The sequence below is a fragment of the Parasteatoda tepidariorum genome, chromosome 7 (assembly GCF_982258835.1).
Source record: "Parasteatoda tepidariorum strain Cologne lab strain chromosome 7, Ptep-v5.0, whole genome shotgun sequence".
Taxonomy (NCBI): Eukaryota; Metazoa; Arthropoda; class Arachnida; order Araneae; family Theridiidae; genus Parasteatoda; species Parasteatoda tepidariorum.
Genome location: NC_141761.1, coordinates 98128485 through 98146732, shown reverse-complemented (window position 1 = coordinate 98146732; position 18248 = coordinate 98128485). Strand labels below are relative to the sequence as shown.

The 18248-nt window shown below is 32.9% G+C and overlaps 1 protein-coding gene across 1 annotated transcript in view; it reads left to right on the top strand.

The window, feature by feature from the left end:
- The window catches only part of LOC107442899 (SEC14-like protein 4), a 78970-nt gene that overhangs the window by 45352 nt on the left and 15370 nt on the right, over positions 1 to 18248 (top strand). Inside the window, exons 9-11 of the mRNA XM_087168345.1 lie at positions 2029 to 2109; positions 3730 to 3816; positions 5207 to 5313. Of these exons, the coding sequence (XP_087024471.1) occupies positions 2029 to 2109; positions 3730 to 3816; positions 5207 to 5313 (275 nt within the window). The remainder of the gene's footprint in view (positions 1 to 2028; positions 2110 to 3729; positions 3817 to 5206; positions 5314 to 18248) is intronic.

Genomic DNA, 18248 nt, shown 5'->3' with positions numbered 1-18248 from the left:
TTAATTGTTCAATTAATTAACTGCATCATTAATTGATCAATTAATTGTTGTTCATTAATTTATCAATTAACTTGCATCATTAATTAATTTGTAGGAAGTAAATCTTAAAGCCCGTTGTGAGCCAGGAGGTCAAAGAGGATAGGGATACACCTCTTTGTTTGATAGGGATACACCTCTTTGTAATGTGTATGCGTCCAACAACCTGATAGGGGAAATTGTTTTAAGCTTTCCGCAGTGGGGCCAAATTCCCACTTCCCCAGGGGATTGAACCTCAATCCATCACAATGACAGCTTTGTACCTTAACCAATATTACTTGTTGTTCATAAATTGATCAATTAATGTGTATCATTAATTTACATCATTAATTGTTCAATTAATTAACTGCATCATTAATTGATCAATTAATTGTTGTTCATTAATTTATCAATTAACTTGCATCATTAATTAATTTGTAGGAAGTAAATCTTAAAGCCCGTTGTGAGCCAGTAGGACGAAGAGGATAGGGATACACAATATTGCGTCCAACAACCTGATAGGGGAAATTGTTTCAAGCTTTCCGCAGTGGGGCCAAATTCCCCCTTCCCCAGGGGATTGAACCTCAATCCATCACAATGACAGCTTTGTACCTTAACCAATATTACTTGTTGTTCATAAATTGATCAATTAATGTGTATCATTAATTTACATCATTAATTGTTCAATTAATTAACTGCATCATTAATTGATCAATTAATTGTTGTTCATTAATTTATCAATTAACTTGCATCATTAATTAATTTGTAGGAAGTAAATCTTAAAGCCCGTTGTGAGCCAGGAGGTCAAAGAGGATAGGGATACACAATATTGCGTCCAACAACCTGATAGGGGAAATTGTTTTAAGCTTTCCGCAGTGGGGCCAAATTCCCCCTTCCCCAGGGGATTGAACCTCAATCCATCACAATGACAGCTTTGTACCTTAACCAATATTACTTGTTGTTCATAAATTGATCAATTAATGTGTATCATTAATTTACATCATTAATTGTTCAATTAATTAACTGCATCATTAATTGATCAATTAATTGTTGTTCATTAATTTATCAATTAACTTGCATCATTAATTAATTTGTAGGAAGTAAATCTTAAAGCCCGTTGTGAGCCAGGAGGTCAAAGAGGATAGGGATACACAATATTGCGTCCAACAACCTGATAGGGGAAATTGTTTTAAGCTTTCCGCAGTGGGGCCAAATTCCCCCTTCCCCAGGGGATTGAACCTCAATCCATCACAATGACAGCTTTGTACCTTAACCAATATTACTTGTTGTTCATAAATTGATCAATTAATGTGTATCATTAATTTACATCATTAATTGTTCAATTAATTAACTGCATCATTAATTGATCAATTAATTGTTGTTCATTAATTTATCAATTAACTTGCATCATTAATTAATTTGTAGGAAGTAAATCTTAAAGCCCGTTGTGAGCCAGGAGGTCAAAGAGGATAGGGATACACAATATTGCGTCCAACAACCTGATAGGGGAAATTGTTTTAAGCTTTCCGCAGTGGGGCCAAATTCCCCCTTCCCCAGGGGATTGAACCTCAATCCATCACAATGACAGCTTTGTACCTTAACCAATATTACTTGTTGTTCATAAATTGATCAATTAATGTGTATCATTAATTTACATCATTAATTGTTCAATTAATTAACTGCATCATTAATTGATCAATTAATTGTTGTTCATTAATTTATCAATTAACTTGCATCATTAATTAATTTGTAGGAAGTAAATCTTAAAGCCCGTTGTGAGCCAGGAGGTCAAAGAGGATAGGGATCCACAATATTGCGTCCAACAACCTGATTGGGGAAATTGTATTAAGCCTTGCGCAGTAGGGTCTAAATCCCCCCTTGGGGGGGATTTAGACCCTACTGCAGAACAACATTTTTTTCACAACCCAACTTCAGAACAACATTTAAAATCAAAATAGAAATAGAGTTACAATAAAATTACTACTATTTGAAATAATCTTTTATTTTTTATAGCTCTTGAAGCTGCTAGTAAAATGCTTTCTATGTACGAAGGAAATTATCCGGAGCATCTAAAGTGCGCAATGATAATAAATGGTACGTAATGAATTGTTTTTAATTTATGAATGCCTTTTCTATTTCGCCGCAATGGACTGATCGAAAAGACGCGGTAGGACACCGAAGTCAAGCATCGCGGGCTGCGGTCAATAGGCGGGTGAGTGACCACTTTGATCAGCCTGCGTAGGGACCGAGGGTGCGCGGTATCGGTCCTCGTTAAACTATTCCACCGTAAAGTGCTCAACTTCGCACGCAGGTCGTCAGTCTACCGCAACAGGGGAGCCATCCCCTCTACAGAGGACTAAAATTGCAACGGCCTGTCTTCGAATTATCCTCAGAGAAGTTTTCCGGACCATCGCCAATAGCTTAATGTGCGGCTACTTACCATTCTGCCGTTGCATACGATAAAGTAACCAATACGAAATCACCGGGCCCTAGCAAATCAACCTGTTTTTACTTTTATTTATTTATTTATTTTATTAATTTTTTTATACTCCAGCTGTATTTTAAATTAAATAAACAAATAAATAAAAATAGATGAATTTATTTGTGTTGGCGAAATGGAAAAGTGCCGAATATTTTTTTTAGAAGTCCTAAATTTTTTATTCTAACAACTGGCGAAATAGTTGCTTTTACAGTTCTGCAACCTTCTTTTTTTCCACTCTAATCATTTTTCTAAATTGAGCAAAAGTTCTGAATGTTCTAAACTTCAGATACTTTATTTTTTTTTTATAACCGTTGTTGAACAGCCAGTCAATTTTGGGTTTACAACTACTAATGATCAACTCAGTAGCCTTGTAATTTTGAATACATTCTAGAAGACAAGGGAACTCCTGAATCAAGTATTGGGAGAAATAGGCCTTCGTGGAGTACTTTTTGATGAAACTAACCCAAGTTTGGGTTAAATGGAGAGGAAAACCTCCTATGGTTAGCTTGACTGCAAGGGAACTCTAACCCATGATCCGTCTACATTGAGAATATTTTGCATCAGCACTGTGGTTGGTGCGAGCCAAGAACGGAATTCGTATTGACCATCAGCCATCGCTGGAATTCAAACCCTACTCACCTCAATGGAAGGCAAACGCTCTATTCAATGAGCCACCCTTCAAGTTTGTAACATCCACATTGAATCAACCTGAAAGCTTAAGCTTTATATATTCTGTTTTCTTTTATGTTAAAAAAAGCACGACTAACTGGAAATGTAATGATGAATGATTCTTTTTATAGCGAGTGAATAAAGAGACACTGGGGTAGAAACATTGGGAATAAGTTACTGTACGTACTGGTTAAAAGACAAAACAGTGAAATGAGTATCTCATAATAAATAACTTTAAAAAATTCAATTGAAAATCACAATTTGTTTTTTAACCCTTCAATCGTTGAGACCCTAGGTTAAACTATGCAGACATTTTCCTGCTAAGCACTATATTCCTCTTCAATAATATTGTAAAACCTATTTTTGGATGTGCTAAAGTCTGAAAGTTCGGAATAAATCGGGACTAGAGTTCAGAGGGTTAACAAGTAACGAAATAATGTTTTTTATTTAAAGTTTTATTAGTTTTTAAAAGAATTCTTATTCTTCGCTATTTATGTTACAGTTTGTGAATTTTGCGAGTTAGCGCTATAAAAAAATTTAATCTTTAATTGCTTCTTTTTCAGCTTCATGGTACTTCCAGATTGCGTTCACCTTTATTAAACCTTTAATCACTGGACAAACCTTAAATAAAGTTAAAATTTATGGAAAAGGTAAGAAGAATGAACCATTTTCTTTGATAAACATATGGATATATAAAACCCTGATAATTCAGTTAAATTTAATAAATAAAGCAAAAAAACTGCTGAGCCTCTTTCCATTCCATAACATGATGATTCTTAAAAGATTTTAAAACTAGTATATATAAATATATATTTGGCGTTATGATTCTCTAAAAGCATTAACACATTATATTTGAAGGGATAAAAAAATATCATCACATTAAAACAAGATTGCCCATTTTATTTTTCATAGGACCTAGAGAATGAGAAATTTATAGTTTGTCTACGGTAAGAACTCCCCCCCACCTCAAAGTCTGAGGCCGTCTGCTGCTATTGGAAGCAAGAATAGCGCATTTAAGGGAGATTAGCCTCTTTTCCCTCTAGAGTTAACATAATAGACGAAGAAAAAGATTCCCTTTCTCTCGCCCACCCCAGCAAAAATCTGTTCTAAGCAATGACCCCATACCCCTACTTGAAATAGTTATACCTCTTTACCACAATCACTGCACTGGTCCAGACGAATGCCTAGGGGAGTTCTTACTTTAGACAAACAGTACATGATCAAAGTTAGGTATGAAAAATTAAAATGTTAATGAGAAATTAAAATGTTTTCTTTTGTGACAATATTAATAAAGTGATCAATTTTGCTATTCTAATAATAATTACATCTCATAATATTTTGTTTGCTAAAAGCAATATTAGCAACTAAGTCCCCGGCGTTTTTTTAGGTTAACATTCCCCGTATCATTAAATGTTTTGTGCATGGTTTTTATATTGTTCGAAAGAGGAGATTTTGTTCTACCGGTTCTCTATGTTTTTAATTTTTTGTTTGAGTTAACTTGTGTTATTTTCCAGATGGAATGTCAAGTTGAGGAAAACGAGCATTTCAGACAACTCCCTTCTTTTTTGGTCTTAATCATCTAAGGTTTCTAAGGTTTCTTCATCATTTGGTTCTAAGGTCGCAGAAAGCCGCTAGTTTTTGAGCTATGGTTCTTTCACATGGCGAGTTCATAAACGGAACATTTGACCTCAAAGGCAAATTTTGTGCCTAAGGCCAGTTCAGGTCAATCAAAAGCTTTTGCAAGAAAATTCACGTTAGTGGACAAACAAGAAAACTGTGTTAGAAAAAGACACGCAAACTTTTAAAAATTGAAAATTTTTTTTTTGGGGGGGGGGGGGTAGACTAAGTTACTAACGCAATATACGTTATAAGTTTATTGAAAAGCCTAGAATCTTTGAAAATTGCCGACATTATTTGTTACGCTTATTTCAATTAGAATTGTAGGCTCTGTTGGCGGTAAGCTTATCCGACTCCAATTGCAAACAGTCGTATATTTAAATAAGCTTATGACATATATACAGTGTTTTTTTTCTCACATAGATGGTTGGCAGGAAGATCTACAGAAAATTATGGATGTTAATGAATTACCAGCTTTTCTAGGAGGTAATAAAACAGATCCTGATGGTGATCCTATGTGCAGAACATTCGTAAGTTCATTCAATTTTTGATCCGTAGAGCATTATACATTTCAGAGAAATTGTGCACTTTCACATAGCATTCTGTTCGTTCACGAAGTTCTGCGCAGTAACTGGAAAGCAATCTCTGTTTTCTATGGAACTTCCACAGAACGCGCGTACATGAACGTGCGGTTCACCAAGTTAGTTAGAGTGCAAAATTTCTATGGTGTCTAATATGGAGTTCTACGCAAAAGTGTAACAATTATGTTAACTCTAAAAACTTCTCAGCGTGTGAAGCTAGCGGCGTGAGATAGAACAGTGCACATATGCGCAGGAACCAAAGGAAATTTGTGAACGTTTCAAAATATATTATTTTGAATAAAATAGGCTGGTTAAAGTTAAAGTAATCGGATTTAGGGTATTGAGACCCTGGAAACTGGCTACTTTCAATGAATAAAATTATTATTTCGAACAAAATGTTGGGACAGAGAGGAACTGAAATGTGTCCCTGTGCCCATCCTATTTATACACATATATTACCGTCTGACCCATAGTTGGGTTTACTACTACTAATGTTCAACTCCGTAGCCTTGTAATTTTGAACCCAATCCAGCAGACAAGGGAACTCCTGGATCAGGTAATGAAAGAAATCTGCCTTTGTATAGGACTTTTTTGATGGAACTAAAACACATTTGATTTGCATGGAGAGGAAAACCACGAAATCCTCCCACAGTTAGCCTGATGACTACGGGACTCTAATCCATGATCCGTCTATCACTAAGGATATTTTTACGTCAGCACTATGGTTGGGGAGAGCCAGGTGTGGAATTCGTATCGACTAGTCATCGTTGGGATTCGAACCCGTTTCGCCTCATTGGAAGGCGAAAGCTCTACCCCCTGAACCTCCACGGCTCGACATATAGTTGTTTTATTTTATAACCGTCGTTAAAATTCAATAAACTGCATAATTGTTTTCTATTGAACAGCCATTTCTTTTAGTTCAGTTTTTTAAATATTAAGTTAATAAATATTATTAAAAAATTTGTTGTCATACATCTTGAGACTGATTGAATAAATAATAAATTTATTAAATAGATATAAAAAAGCAATTAAAATCGAACTTTTGAAATTTGAAAACGAAATCTTTAGCCGATATCAAGAAAATGCTAAATACTTCTTTTCCACTTTTCACATATAGTGATGCCCAGTCCTATAAGTGGCTCTGGGGAATGAGAGCTCGCCTCCCAATGAGGTGGCATGGCCGGCGAAGCCTTTTTTTGTGGCCCGCGAACTAAAATATATTACAAACTAAGGTAAACAACGTTTAAGAGCACAAAAATATTTATAATTATTTATATTTATATTTATAAATATAAATGTAAATATTTTTGTGCTCTTAAACGTTGTTTACCTTAGTAGTTTGTATTTTAGCAGAAAGGTCGCAAACTTGTGTATTTAAAATATATCAGTTGTCATTTTTTTGCGAGCAATTTTCGTAAAAAAATCTATATCGGCTTAAAATACTGTTCTCATTAATAAAAACATAATTTCTTCGTTTCTGTGAAATTTAACATACAAACGGTGCAAAAAAATTTATTTCTCAGTTTTTACATTGAAGAAAATATTTATTCAAATACAAAAATAATCGTGTATGTTGCTCTTTTCATTTTTTTTTTAGTATTTTGTGAATATAATTTAGCATTTGCGTATCAGAAATTTTCTCGAAGAAATTCTCCGATTTAACTTTTTGAAACCACTCATTTTGGATGAAACTATTTACACTCACATTTGCAAATTTTAAATTTGGAATATAAATACCTATTCTCTGGTGGTTGCAGCAGACAAATCTCATGTTTCTCATTGAATATTTTGTGTGCTTCTATGTAAGTTTTAATACCAACCTTTTTAAAGTTTTATATCTTAACAATTAGATATCTGTTGCACATTAATTGTTTAATACATAGATGCACATTAAAGTTATTGTAGCCCGAATTTTTATTATTTATTTAAGATTTATAAAAATATTATTAATAACAGTTAAATATTTTTAAAAATCTGCTTCTTATTTTAATTTGTAATTCAATACCTTTGTTTTGTACAAATTGGTAAAAATCTGACAGTAATATTTAATGTTCCTTCAAACATAAGAGTCCTACATAAATTTTTGATAAAGTTGTGGCCCGCCATTTGATATGTGTTTTTAAATGTGACCCCCGGCCTAATGTAAGTTGGAAACCCCTGGTCTATATGTTCAGTTTGTACCGACCACAGTGCTGACGTAAAATATCCTCAGTGGTAGACGGATCATGCGTTAGAGTACTCTTGCTGCCTTACCAACGGTGGGAGGTTTTCGTGGTTTTCCTCTCCATGTAACATAAATGCAGGTTAGTTCGATTGAAAAGTCCATCTCTAAGGCAGAATTTTGTTCAAAACTTGATCCAGAACTTTCTTTGTCTTTTGGATTGGGTTCAAAATTACACGGCTGCGGAGTTGAACATTGATAGTCGTAAACTCATAATTGGGGCGGGTGCTCAACGATGGTTATTAAATAAATTATAGATTAAGCTGGTCATTATTTCGTTGAATTTGTCAAAATGTAACTTCTCAAATGTCAAACATTTTTGAAAACAAATTAATATTTTAATTTCCTTTATTTTCGTGTGTAAATCAATTTGAGATAATTAATGCAAGAAGGGAAAAATATTTTTAAGTTTTATTTGTTTATTTATTTTGCCTCGTGAAAAAAAATTGCACTTGTATTGGCAAGATTCCGAACTTAAATTTATTAGATTAACGTAAAAATATATTTATTTATTTATTTTCTTTATAAAAGCAAAAAATAAATAAATAAATAAATAATAAATGAGTAACTAAAAAACAAATCAAGAGCCAGTGTAACAGTTTTAACAGCCTGCCCTAAGTAACAGTTTTAATTAAAACCAAAAGTTAGTTTCTGCTGACATTTTTTTAACACAAAAACGAAAAAAAGAAGTATTTGGAAAAAGAAATAAGGAAATCTCAAAATAGAACTTTCAAGGACTAGATTTCATTAAATTATCAGAATCTTTTTTTTCTTCGCTTGATTGCTATTAATGTTGTTTAGGTTATTATCTATCGTTTTAAAAATCTAGACTAAAAATGGGTGATAAACTTTTTGATTCACTGACTTAGTTTACACGCTTTATTTACTTTTTTGTAAATAACAGTTGGGCTGAAAAGTTCATAGGCTGACATATAGTTGGGGCTACTATTATTAAAAACATATGATTTTTAGTTAGTTCTAACCTTCGAAAGACACGTGTATAAATTTGACAGCTGTCGGACTAATAGTTTGTAAGATATAGTATTTTTAGTGAAGCAACTTTTGTTAGTTTAAAAACAATGGATAAAAAGGAATTTCGCGTGTTTATAAAGCATTGCTTTCTAGTGAAAAAAAATGGTCTTGAAGCCAAGACTTGGCTTAAGAAACAATATTCGAACTCTGTACCAGGAAAATCAACCATTGAGAAGTGGTTTGCTAAGTTTAAACGAATCGAAATGAACACTAAGGAAGATGCGCACCGTGGACGCCCCAAAGAGGCTGTTAGCGACGAAAATATCAAAAAAGTCCGCAAAATAATTTTAGATTACCGTAAAGTGAAGTAGATCAAAATATCTGAGACCCTAAAGATATCAAAGGAAAGTGTTAGACATATCGTGAATGAATATTTGGGTATGAGAAAGCTCTAGGCAAAGTGGGTGCCGCACGAGCTCACAATTGACCAAAAACAACAACGAATTGATGATTCTGAGCTGTGTTTGAAGCAGTTTAATCGTAATAAATCTGAATTTATGTGGCGATATATGACAATGGGTGAAACATGGCTCCATAATTTCACACCGGAGTCCAATCGACCGTCAGCGAGTGAACTACATGAGATGAACCAACTCCAAAGTTTGCAAAGATGCAAAAGTCAGCAGGCAAAGTTATGGCGTCAGTATTTTAGAATGCTCATGGTTTAATATTCATTGACTATCTTGAAAAAGGAACAACCATCAACATCGACTATTATATAGCGTTATTGGAGCGTTTGAACTACGAAATCGCAGAAAAACGGGCCCATTTGAAGAAGAGAGTGCTGTTTCATCAAGACAATGCACCATGTCACAAGTCAATGAAAACGATGGCAAAATTATATAAATTTGTATTCGAATTGCATCCGCATCCACGGTATTCTCCAGATTTGGTCCCCAACGACTTTTTCCTGTTCTCAGACCTCAAGAGAATGCTCGCTGGAAAGAAATTTAGCGCCGATGAAGAAGTAGTCACCGAAACTAAGCCCTATTTTGAGGCTAAAGACAAATCGTAGTACAAAAATGGTATCGAAATATTATATGACCGCTATAATCGTTGTATCGCCCTTGAAGGAAACTATATTGAATAATAAAATGAAATTTTATCAAAAAAAAATTTTTTTCTATGTTAGCCTACGAACTTTTCAGCCCACCTGTTATAGTATTTTTTCCTTATAAATCAGATAATAGAACAAAAGAAGATTGACAGTATCTTTATCTATTTTTTTTTCGAACTTCTTGATACGTACAACATAAACAACGTAATTTTAAAGAATCGTTTATCAATTTGCCACCAATCGTTTGCAAGTAATTTGCAGCCCTGTTTCAGATTTTTTTAATATTTTCTTGTGAAATACTTAAACATTATGTGGGAAATATGGCGATATTTGAAAAAAGAAGAACTGAAATATGTAAGAGAAATTGTGTTATTCACACATACAGGATAATAAGAAAAATTTGACAAAATGAAAAGGCAAAGATTGCATGCAAAAAGAATAAAAATCAGATTGGAACATGGAGTTACAAATGCTACCTGGAGCCGCTAGAGGGAGCTTCAAATTATACGAAGACAATTATCTAAAATCGTATAACATCAATTAATTTTTACTGTATTTGTACACGTGACAACGAATACTACAGACGAGGATGCTCAAAACTTAAGCCAGAGTTCTGAAAACACGCTTTATATCGACGTCGTGTGAAATGGCTTACGTTGTCTGTCTTAAATGCACCCTAATTTCGCAACAGCTGACCAAAACATTGAGCATTTCCTGTAGTATTATTGATCACAAATGTGTAACACGGATACAAATTAAATTATTCAAAACAATTTTAGTTTATTGTTTTTTGTCTATTATGAATAATTTACACCGACACTCGGCAGCCTTTGCGACCTCATGTTTCTAAAGCGATTTTTTTTCCTTCTTCGTGAATGCCACCCTTTTAGAAACGGCCCTTTTTTTTTTAATCTTCTGCATTTAAAAATGTCGCTCTATTCATAATTCCACGTGTGTATTTTATGATATCGTATCATGTTAAAGGTTGAACACATTTCTATATTTAGTTATAATTGCTTTTTCAGTCATGCCTTTTTTTTTTTTTTTTTTTGAAGCATGCAGCAATTTTTGTCCCTTCTGTAGTTCGATAAAATTAGTACCAATCATGTTTAGGGACTTAAGACTAGGAACTCCACGTTCGACTGACCACCAAACCGGAGCATCTGCTCCTGCATCCCAGAGACCAAGGTCAAGAAAACTGAGATGGGCACAGTAGGCTTTGGCCCTCCATGGGCTGTCGCGCCACTGAGTTTAGGTTTGCAATTTTTGTATGCACATGTCAAGCCAGTTCCCCGCTACGTTTTTTGATCGAGAGTTGTACAGTGAGCAAAGTAAAAAACGGACCATCCTGAATTACTTTTGATCTAAGAATCGGATCTTCACATTCAAGGAACCAATCTTAATAGTTCGAGAGAATGATCTTAAATATTCTAATGAATTAGTGCAGACGATATTTTAAGCGACGAAATCAGGCACAAAAACATACATTCGCCAAATAAACATACTTTTGTTCCCACTTTTTTTAGATTTTTGGCCCCAAATTGGCGAGGACGGCCTTCCATAGCTTGGACCAGTTAGTACTAGTTCTTACTTTTTGCGTATTTCACCATGAATCAAGAACTTTTCAAGCTAATTAAAAAAATTTGTCACGCAATAATAAAATTCATATGTCCGAAGATAATCCCATGCAAAATATAACTTTTAATAAATATTTGATATTTTTTATTATTTTTTAATGAAAGTCAAATGAATTTTGAAATGTAAGGTGTACAATTTTTCACATCATTTTGAAGGACGTAATTTTGCCTGGCAAAATACGAAATCTGGACGAAATGCGTAGAATAGTTCCTGAGAAATCGAATTTTTAAATTTTTATTTCTCAAGAACAATTCGATCGAGTTCTCTCTAATTTTGTATTTTGCCATTTAAAATGGCATTAGTTAAAATGATGCAAAAAATTTTATGCATTACAATTTAAAAGCTTTTCTGCTATTATTAGATACAGCAATAAAAGAATAATAAATATTTACTAAAAGTTATATTTTGCATGGAATAATTTTTGGATAAACGAATTTTGTAATAATATGCAAAACATTTTCAATTCGCTTAAAAGGTTCTCGAGATGTGCTGAAATACTCCAAAAAGTAAAATTAACATTAAGGAATTAAATTTTGGACCGCTCTCTTGAATAAACTAGAGGAATCATATTTTCCAGATTTCGACAACCCCCTTTATTTTGAGGATCAAAAATCCAAATCCGTCGAAACAAGGACTGTTTATTTAGATGAACTAGGTTTTTGTGTCTGATACCGTAACTTGAAGTATCGTCTGCACTAATTAATTAGCATATTTGAAGTCACCCCATCGAACCTTAAAGATAGAGTCCTAGTACATGAAATTCCAATCAATAAATCAAAAGTTATTCAGAGTGGTCTTTTTATTTTTTTAAGCACTGCACCTCATATTTCACTATGTCACCCTTTAAACCAGTGGTCCCCAACCTTTTTGTACCTAAGAGCAAATACAAGAATATCGGTCGAATGGCGGGCACCATTTATTTTTTCAAGATAAATTTATTTTTGGTAGACATAGGTAATAATACACACTACATATAGTGCACAAAAAATTAAATTTCAAAAATTAATTTAGCATATGAATGCAATTAATATTTTTGTGTAGAATAAATGATTACTAAATTGCATTCAAAACATACGAAGTATAAAAATTATTTATAAAATACAGTGGCATGTGGTGTTTGGCATGGCATTTCGCTGACCAGCGCTACATAATTGGGAGAACATGATGCTCTTTTTAAGAATGGAATTTAGTCCTTCAAATATATACCAGAATTTCTCATGTGATATAATAGTTTTGAAGATAATGTCATCCAATGGAGATCCAAAATTTCTATATCCAATTCTTCTCGCTTTACTTGAAGAAATTCTGAAATGTATGTTGCTATTACGGTTACGTTTATTTGGTTGGTAAAAGGATTAACAAAAAAGTTATCAAAGGCTCGATGATATCAAATTGCTGAAAGCGCTTTTTAAATTGATCTTTAAGCAATTGGAGATTGATGACAAATGTCAATTTCACTGTCACCTATCAATTTTTTCATGTTTGGAAAATGCACAAGAGACTTCATTTTCAAATGTGATATCCACAAAACTAGCTTAGCTCTGTTAACAGCCTCTATCATTTTTGCTTTATGTTTGTCCTTTCCCTGCAGCTCCAAGTTTAAATAATTTAGTTTTTCCCTTATGCCCGTTATGAAAGACAAATCTGCTAGCCAAAGAGGATCTCTTAGTTCTAAAAATGTTTGATTTTTGGTTGCAAAGATAATTTTTTATTTCTCCAATTATATGTAGAAATCTATTCAAGTACTTTACCTTTACTGAGCCAGCGTACTTCAGTATGTATTTGCATAGCATTTATTGGGAAAATGGAAAACTGAAATATTTTATCGTTGAGCAGCGGGCGCACCTAGATCGTGCTGGCAGAGTTCAGTGCGTTGTGGAAAATGCTTAGCAAGCATAATGAAAAAGTCATCTTTTAACTAATCAGAAATTTTATCAAGCAAGAAAAATTATAACTTAACTTAAGCATCATAAAAGAAAAACAATCCTCTCCATAACATGAGGTAACGAATTCAATACATACAGTCATGAAAATCAAAAGAAGCAAAACTCCAAATCCAATCTTGATTTGTTATATATATATATATATATATATATATATATACAACAAAATAACAGTTGCATAATGAGGTACTTACACACTCAAAATTAATACTATGCAAATTCTGTCGTTAAATTATTTTTAAATGTTCGAACTCCCTCTTTCAGAGATTTTTCGAACTCGTGATCTCTGACTCTTACTCGAACCTTGTTCATTGAAATTCATAGTCTGACATGCGGCCCCATCGAACATTTCAAAATAAATTCCTTTAATTTTATTTAATTCAGTCTTTGTTAAAGCCTTAGTCAAAAAATCAGCCAAATTACTTTTACTTTTAATATACTTAATTTCGAATTTTCCCGCATTAAGCAAATTTCTCACAAAATGAAATCTTATATCAATATGCTTCGTCTTTAAATTTTCAACATTATTTTTACAATAATAAATTGCAGATTGATTGTCGCAATACAAAACAGGTTTTTTCAATTTTTGATATTGTGCTTAACTCATTACATATGTTTGTAAACCATAGAAGTTCTTTAACCGTATCTGTTAAAGCTATAAATTCTGATTCCATGCTACTTAATGCAATACATTTTTGTTTGCTACATTTCCAACTAAAAGGAATACCTGCTAAGCATATTAAATAACCTGATATAGAAAATCTGTTTGTTAAATGACAACCCCAATTTGCATCTGAATAAGCTATCAAAGAAGAATTATTAGGATTTGTTAAGCAAAGTTTATGTTCTTTAGTATTTATTACATAATTCATTAAATCTACAACTACAGTCCAATGTTGGTAATTATAGCAATTCGAGAATTGTGACATAACGCAGTGTTTTCATCTCAGAAAAAAATGGGTGAGAATTTCTCACCCTTTCTCAAAATCAGGGTGAGATTTCAAAAAGTTAGGTGAGATTTCAAAAATTAAAAAAAAAAAAAAAAAAAAAAACACAAAGAGACTTGAAAAAAAAATCATTTCTTTAATTATAATGCATTTTTAACATCTTTTAATTTTTAAAACATTGAATATTTTTGCTGCGTCATCTTATGGAAAATGTTCTATATCTACTTTTTCATCAGCTATTCTCATTAGGTTGCTCAAATACGCATTTGTTTCGTTTTGATCGTTTCTACCCACATTCGTTTCATTTTCATTTGTCCGTTTCGGAGTAGAAGATTTTGGCTTTATAAGGTATTTGTCTAACTTAGATTAACGAGCAAGAAATTTGAACGTCTTACATGAAGAAACCTTACCTACGGTAAACACGTGATTGCTGAGAAATGCGTTCTGAAAGAGATTCCGTGGTTCGGAAGGATGGTGTTCTGTTGTTCTTAAAGGTTCTGAACAATACTGGTAAATAGGGAAGCTAGATAAAGGGGCAGATGTTGGAAATAATAAAAGATCCAGGAAGAAAAGTGAAACGGATTTTATTCTAAATGGCGCAAATGAGAAATTTTTTTCAAAATGCGAGAAATTCGCGAATTTTGAAATTGGTTTATAAAATGCGCGAATTTCTCGCGGTAATCATTTTTTAATGCGAGAATATAAAAAAATATGCGAGATTCTCGCGTTCTCGCGCTGTAGTGAAAACACTGAACGTTCACAGCATATGAAATATCTGGTCTGCTACTATTTTCTATAAAAGAAAGCATCCTATCAATGTACGATAAGGAAATTTCTTCATTATTTGATTTTCAACAATTTCATTTACTTTATTTGGCAATTTAAAACCTACTTTAATTGGTAACTTAACATGAGTTTTAGGTAATTCATTAAATCGTTTACATAATTTTTCAATATAAGTTTTTTGATGTAAATACAAATTACCGTTTTTGTTCTCAAAGTTAACAACTAACAAATATTTTACTTTTCCTAAATTTTGAATATCAAGTTTACTCTTAATCAATTTAATGGTTTCATCTAAAATAGTTTCAGCCTTACAAAATAACACCATGTCATCAACGTATACTAATAAAATAATATTTTTCATTTTATACACACAATTACAACATTTGAATTTTTCGAAACCAATCGATTTTAATATAGTATCTAACTCAGCATTCCATTCTCTACCTGATTGTTTAAGTCCATATATCGACTTTTTAAGTAAACATACTTTATTCGTTTCACCTTCAATTTCAAAATCTGGAGGTTGTTTCATAAAAATTACCTCACTAAGATTTCCATACAAATATGCAGCTTTCACATCTAGCTGTGCATATTTCCAACATAACATTGATACAAGAATAATAAATAGTAATCTAATAACAGAAAAATTCGCAACTGGTGAAAATACATCAAGAAAGTCTACACCATGATGTTGTCTAAAACCTTGTGCTACAAGTCTAGCTTTGTATTGTTTAACATTATTGTTTTCATCTCTTTTGACTGCATAAACCCACCTATTTCCTATTACTTTAGCATTGGGAGGTTTATCAACTATTTCCCATACCTTTCTTTCGTTCATAACTCTATTTCCATAACTCTATTTCCATTGCCTTATTCCACTGATTTCTTTCTGGTAGCTTTTGTGCATCAGAAAAGTTTTTCGGTATTTCTGCATTATATACCTCACCTTCAAATATATCACTTATCTGATTATCTACAAAAGAATTAGATGGCGAATCTTCACTTTCGCTATCAGTGTCACTATGGGAAGAAGTTAAATTTTGAGTTTTGCTTAAAGCTTTAAAATTAAATTTGGAATGTTCATACTCAATTAGGTTTTTATCGCAATATTCTTTAGCTTGGTTGTTTGATCTCAATCTAGTTTTATCGCCTGGAGGGTAACAGTAAACATCTATTTTGCTACTTTTATTACGCGGTCTCTCAACTCTAGTCCATTCTGTTATTTTTAAAGGTTTTAATTTTAAATCTGGAGATTTAGCATGAACCTTATCCATTTCATTTTCATTGTTATCATCAAAATTGATGTCTGAATTCAGATTTATAAATAAAAAGTTTTCATTACTAGGTTTACCAAATAGTGTTTTAACTCCGTTTTTACCTTCATCAATTTTTACGTGTATAGTTTCTATAGTTTTCCTATCTTTAGGCAAGTAAATTCTATAACCTTTAGTATTGACTGCATATCCAGTTATAATTCTTACTTTTGCATTTGGTTGTAGTTTGTTTCTCTGAACTTTAGGAATATGAGCATACGCTAAAGATCCAAATACTTTGAAATGTTTAACTGACGGTTTATAACCATAGAAAATTTCAAACGGTATTTTACCTTCCAGTAGTTTGTGTTCACTACGATTCTTTACGTGAACAAAACAATGCAGTGCTTCTGCCCAAAATCTACCTTTCCAACCACTATTGGCTAACATTGAGCGTATTCCCTTTCCAGCTACTCTGTTATAAGATTCGGCTACCCCATTTTGTTCTGGAGTGTATACTGAAGTTCTCTCCATACGTATACCTAATTCACTAAGAAAATCTTGAAATTTTACATTACAAAATTCCATGCCGTTATCACACCTTACAGATTTAAGTTTAACATTTAACTGTCTTTCATATTTTGCTAAATACAGTTTAAAGCAATTAAAAACTTCATGTTTATGTTTTATAGTAAAAATTTCAACATAACGAGAAAAATCATCTATTACAGATACGAAATATTCAGCTCCGCCAACTGAATTTACTGGACTTTTACCCCAAAAATCGTCTATGAACCAATTCCCTATCTAGACCTGTACTAAATGCTAATTCCTTAGTTACTACCACTATTTCAACATAGCCTTTAAGTACATACAATTTATCAATTCTAGGTACAGTAAATAAATAATTATGGTTTTTACCAAATACAGTCATTTTGTTGTTACCCCATTTTACAGTAATTCCCGCTAAATCCATATTTGAACCGCTTATTAAATTTCTACGCATATTAGGTGCAAAATATAAATTTTCTAATTTTATGGGAGCAAATTTATCTCTATCTTTAACATTAAAATGTATATCACCAATACCAAAAATATCAGACTTACTACTTTTATCTCCAACAAGTACTTGACTAGGATTCAAAGTCTTGGAGTTACTAAAGTAGTCTCTTTGTGTACAGAAGTGAGCTGTGCTGGCAGTATCAATCAGGAATTCGTCAACCTGCTTGTCTTTCCCTTGGTGAATTTCAGCATCTCTTCTTATCGTAGTCAAATCACTGTAAAAGGTTTCCTTGGAATCTTGAGTTTTAGAATTCCGTTTCGTGGTTTTCTTCTTCAGGAAACATCTTTCCGCACTTTGACCTTTCTTGTTGCAGTAGGAACACATTGTTGTTGTATCACTGCCCAGGACGTGACCAATGCTTTTATTTCCTTGCAACTTCCGATAGGCTTGCTTTCTAGTAGATGAAGTAGTATAAGCATCGGCGACTATGTCCTCTCCTCTATCTTTCTGCTTTTGTTGTATCCTTCCAGATTCGATTAGAAGCTCCTTTTCAACATTAGAAATCGAAAAATCTTTATCTTCTAGTCGATAAAGCATTTGAACTAAGTTGTCATAATCTGCTGGCAATCTTCTAATTAATTGGAAACATGTGAGCTTTTCTGTCATTTCAAAACCTGCATCATGGATCTGTTTCTTTTTTTCATTAACTAACTTGCAAAAAATTCCAATAGTCTCCTTGTCCGGATCAAACTTCAATTCAAAGAATTCATCAATAAGTCCGGCTAACCGTTCTCGGGAGGTAGGTTCAAAGTTTTGCTTCAAAATAGTCCACGCTGTCTTTCCGTCCTCTTAGTCGGCTATCAGCGGTTGGAACTGCTCGTCAATTCCTTGGAATATAGTAGAATAACTTCTTGCTTTTCGCATTTCATAAGAGCGTAGGTCTCTGTCTGTTGCATCAGTTAGTAATGGCTTCTCTGTACTACCAACAAATTCCCAAGATCCTT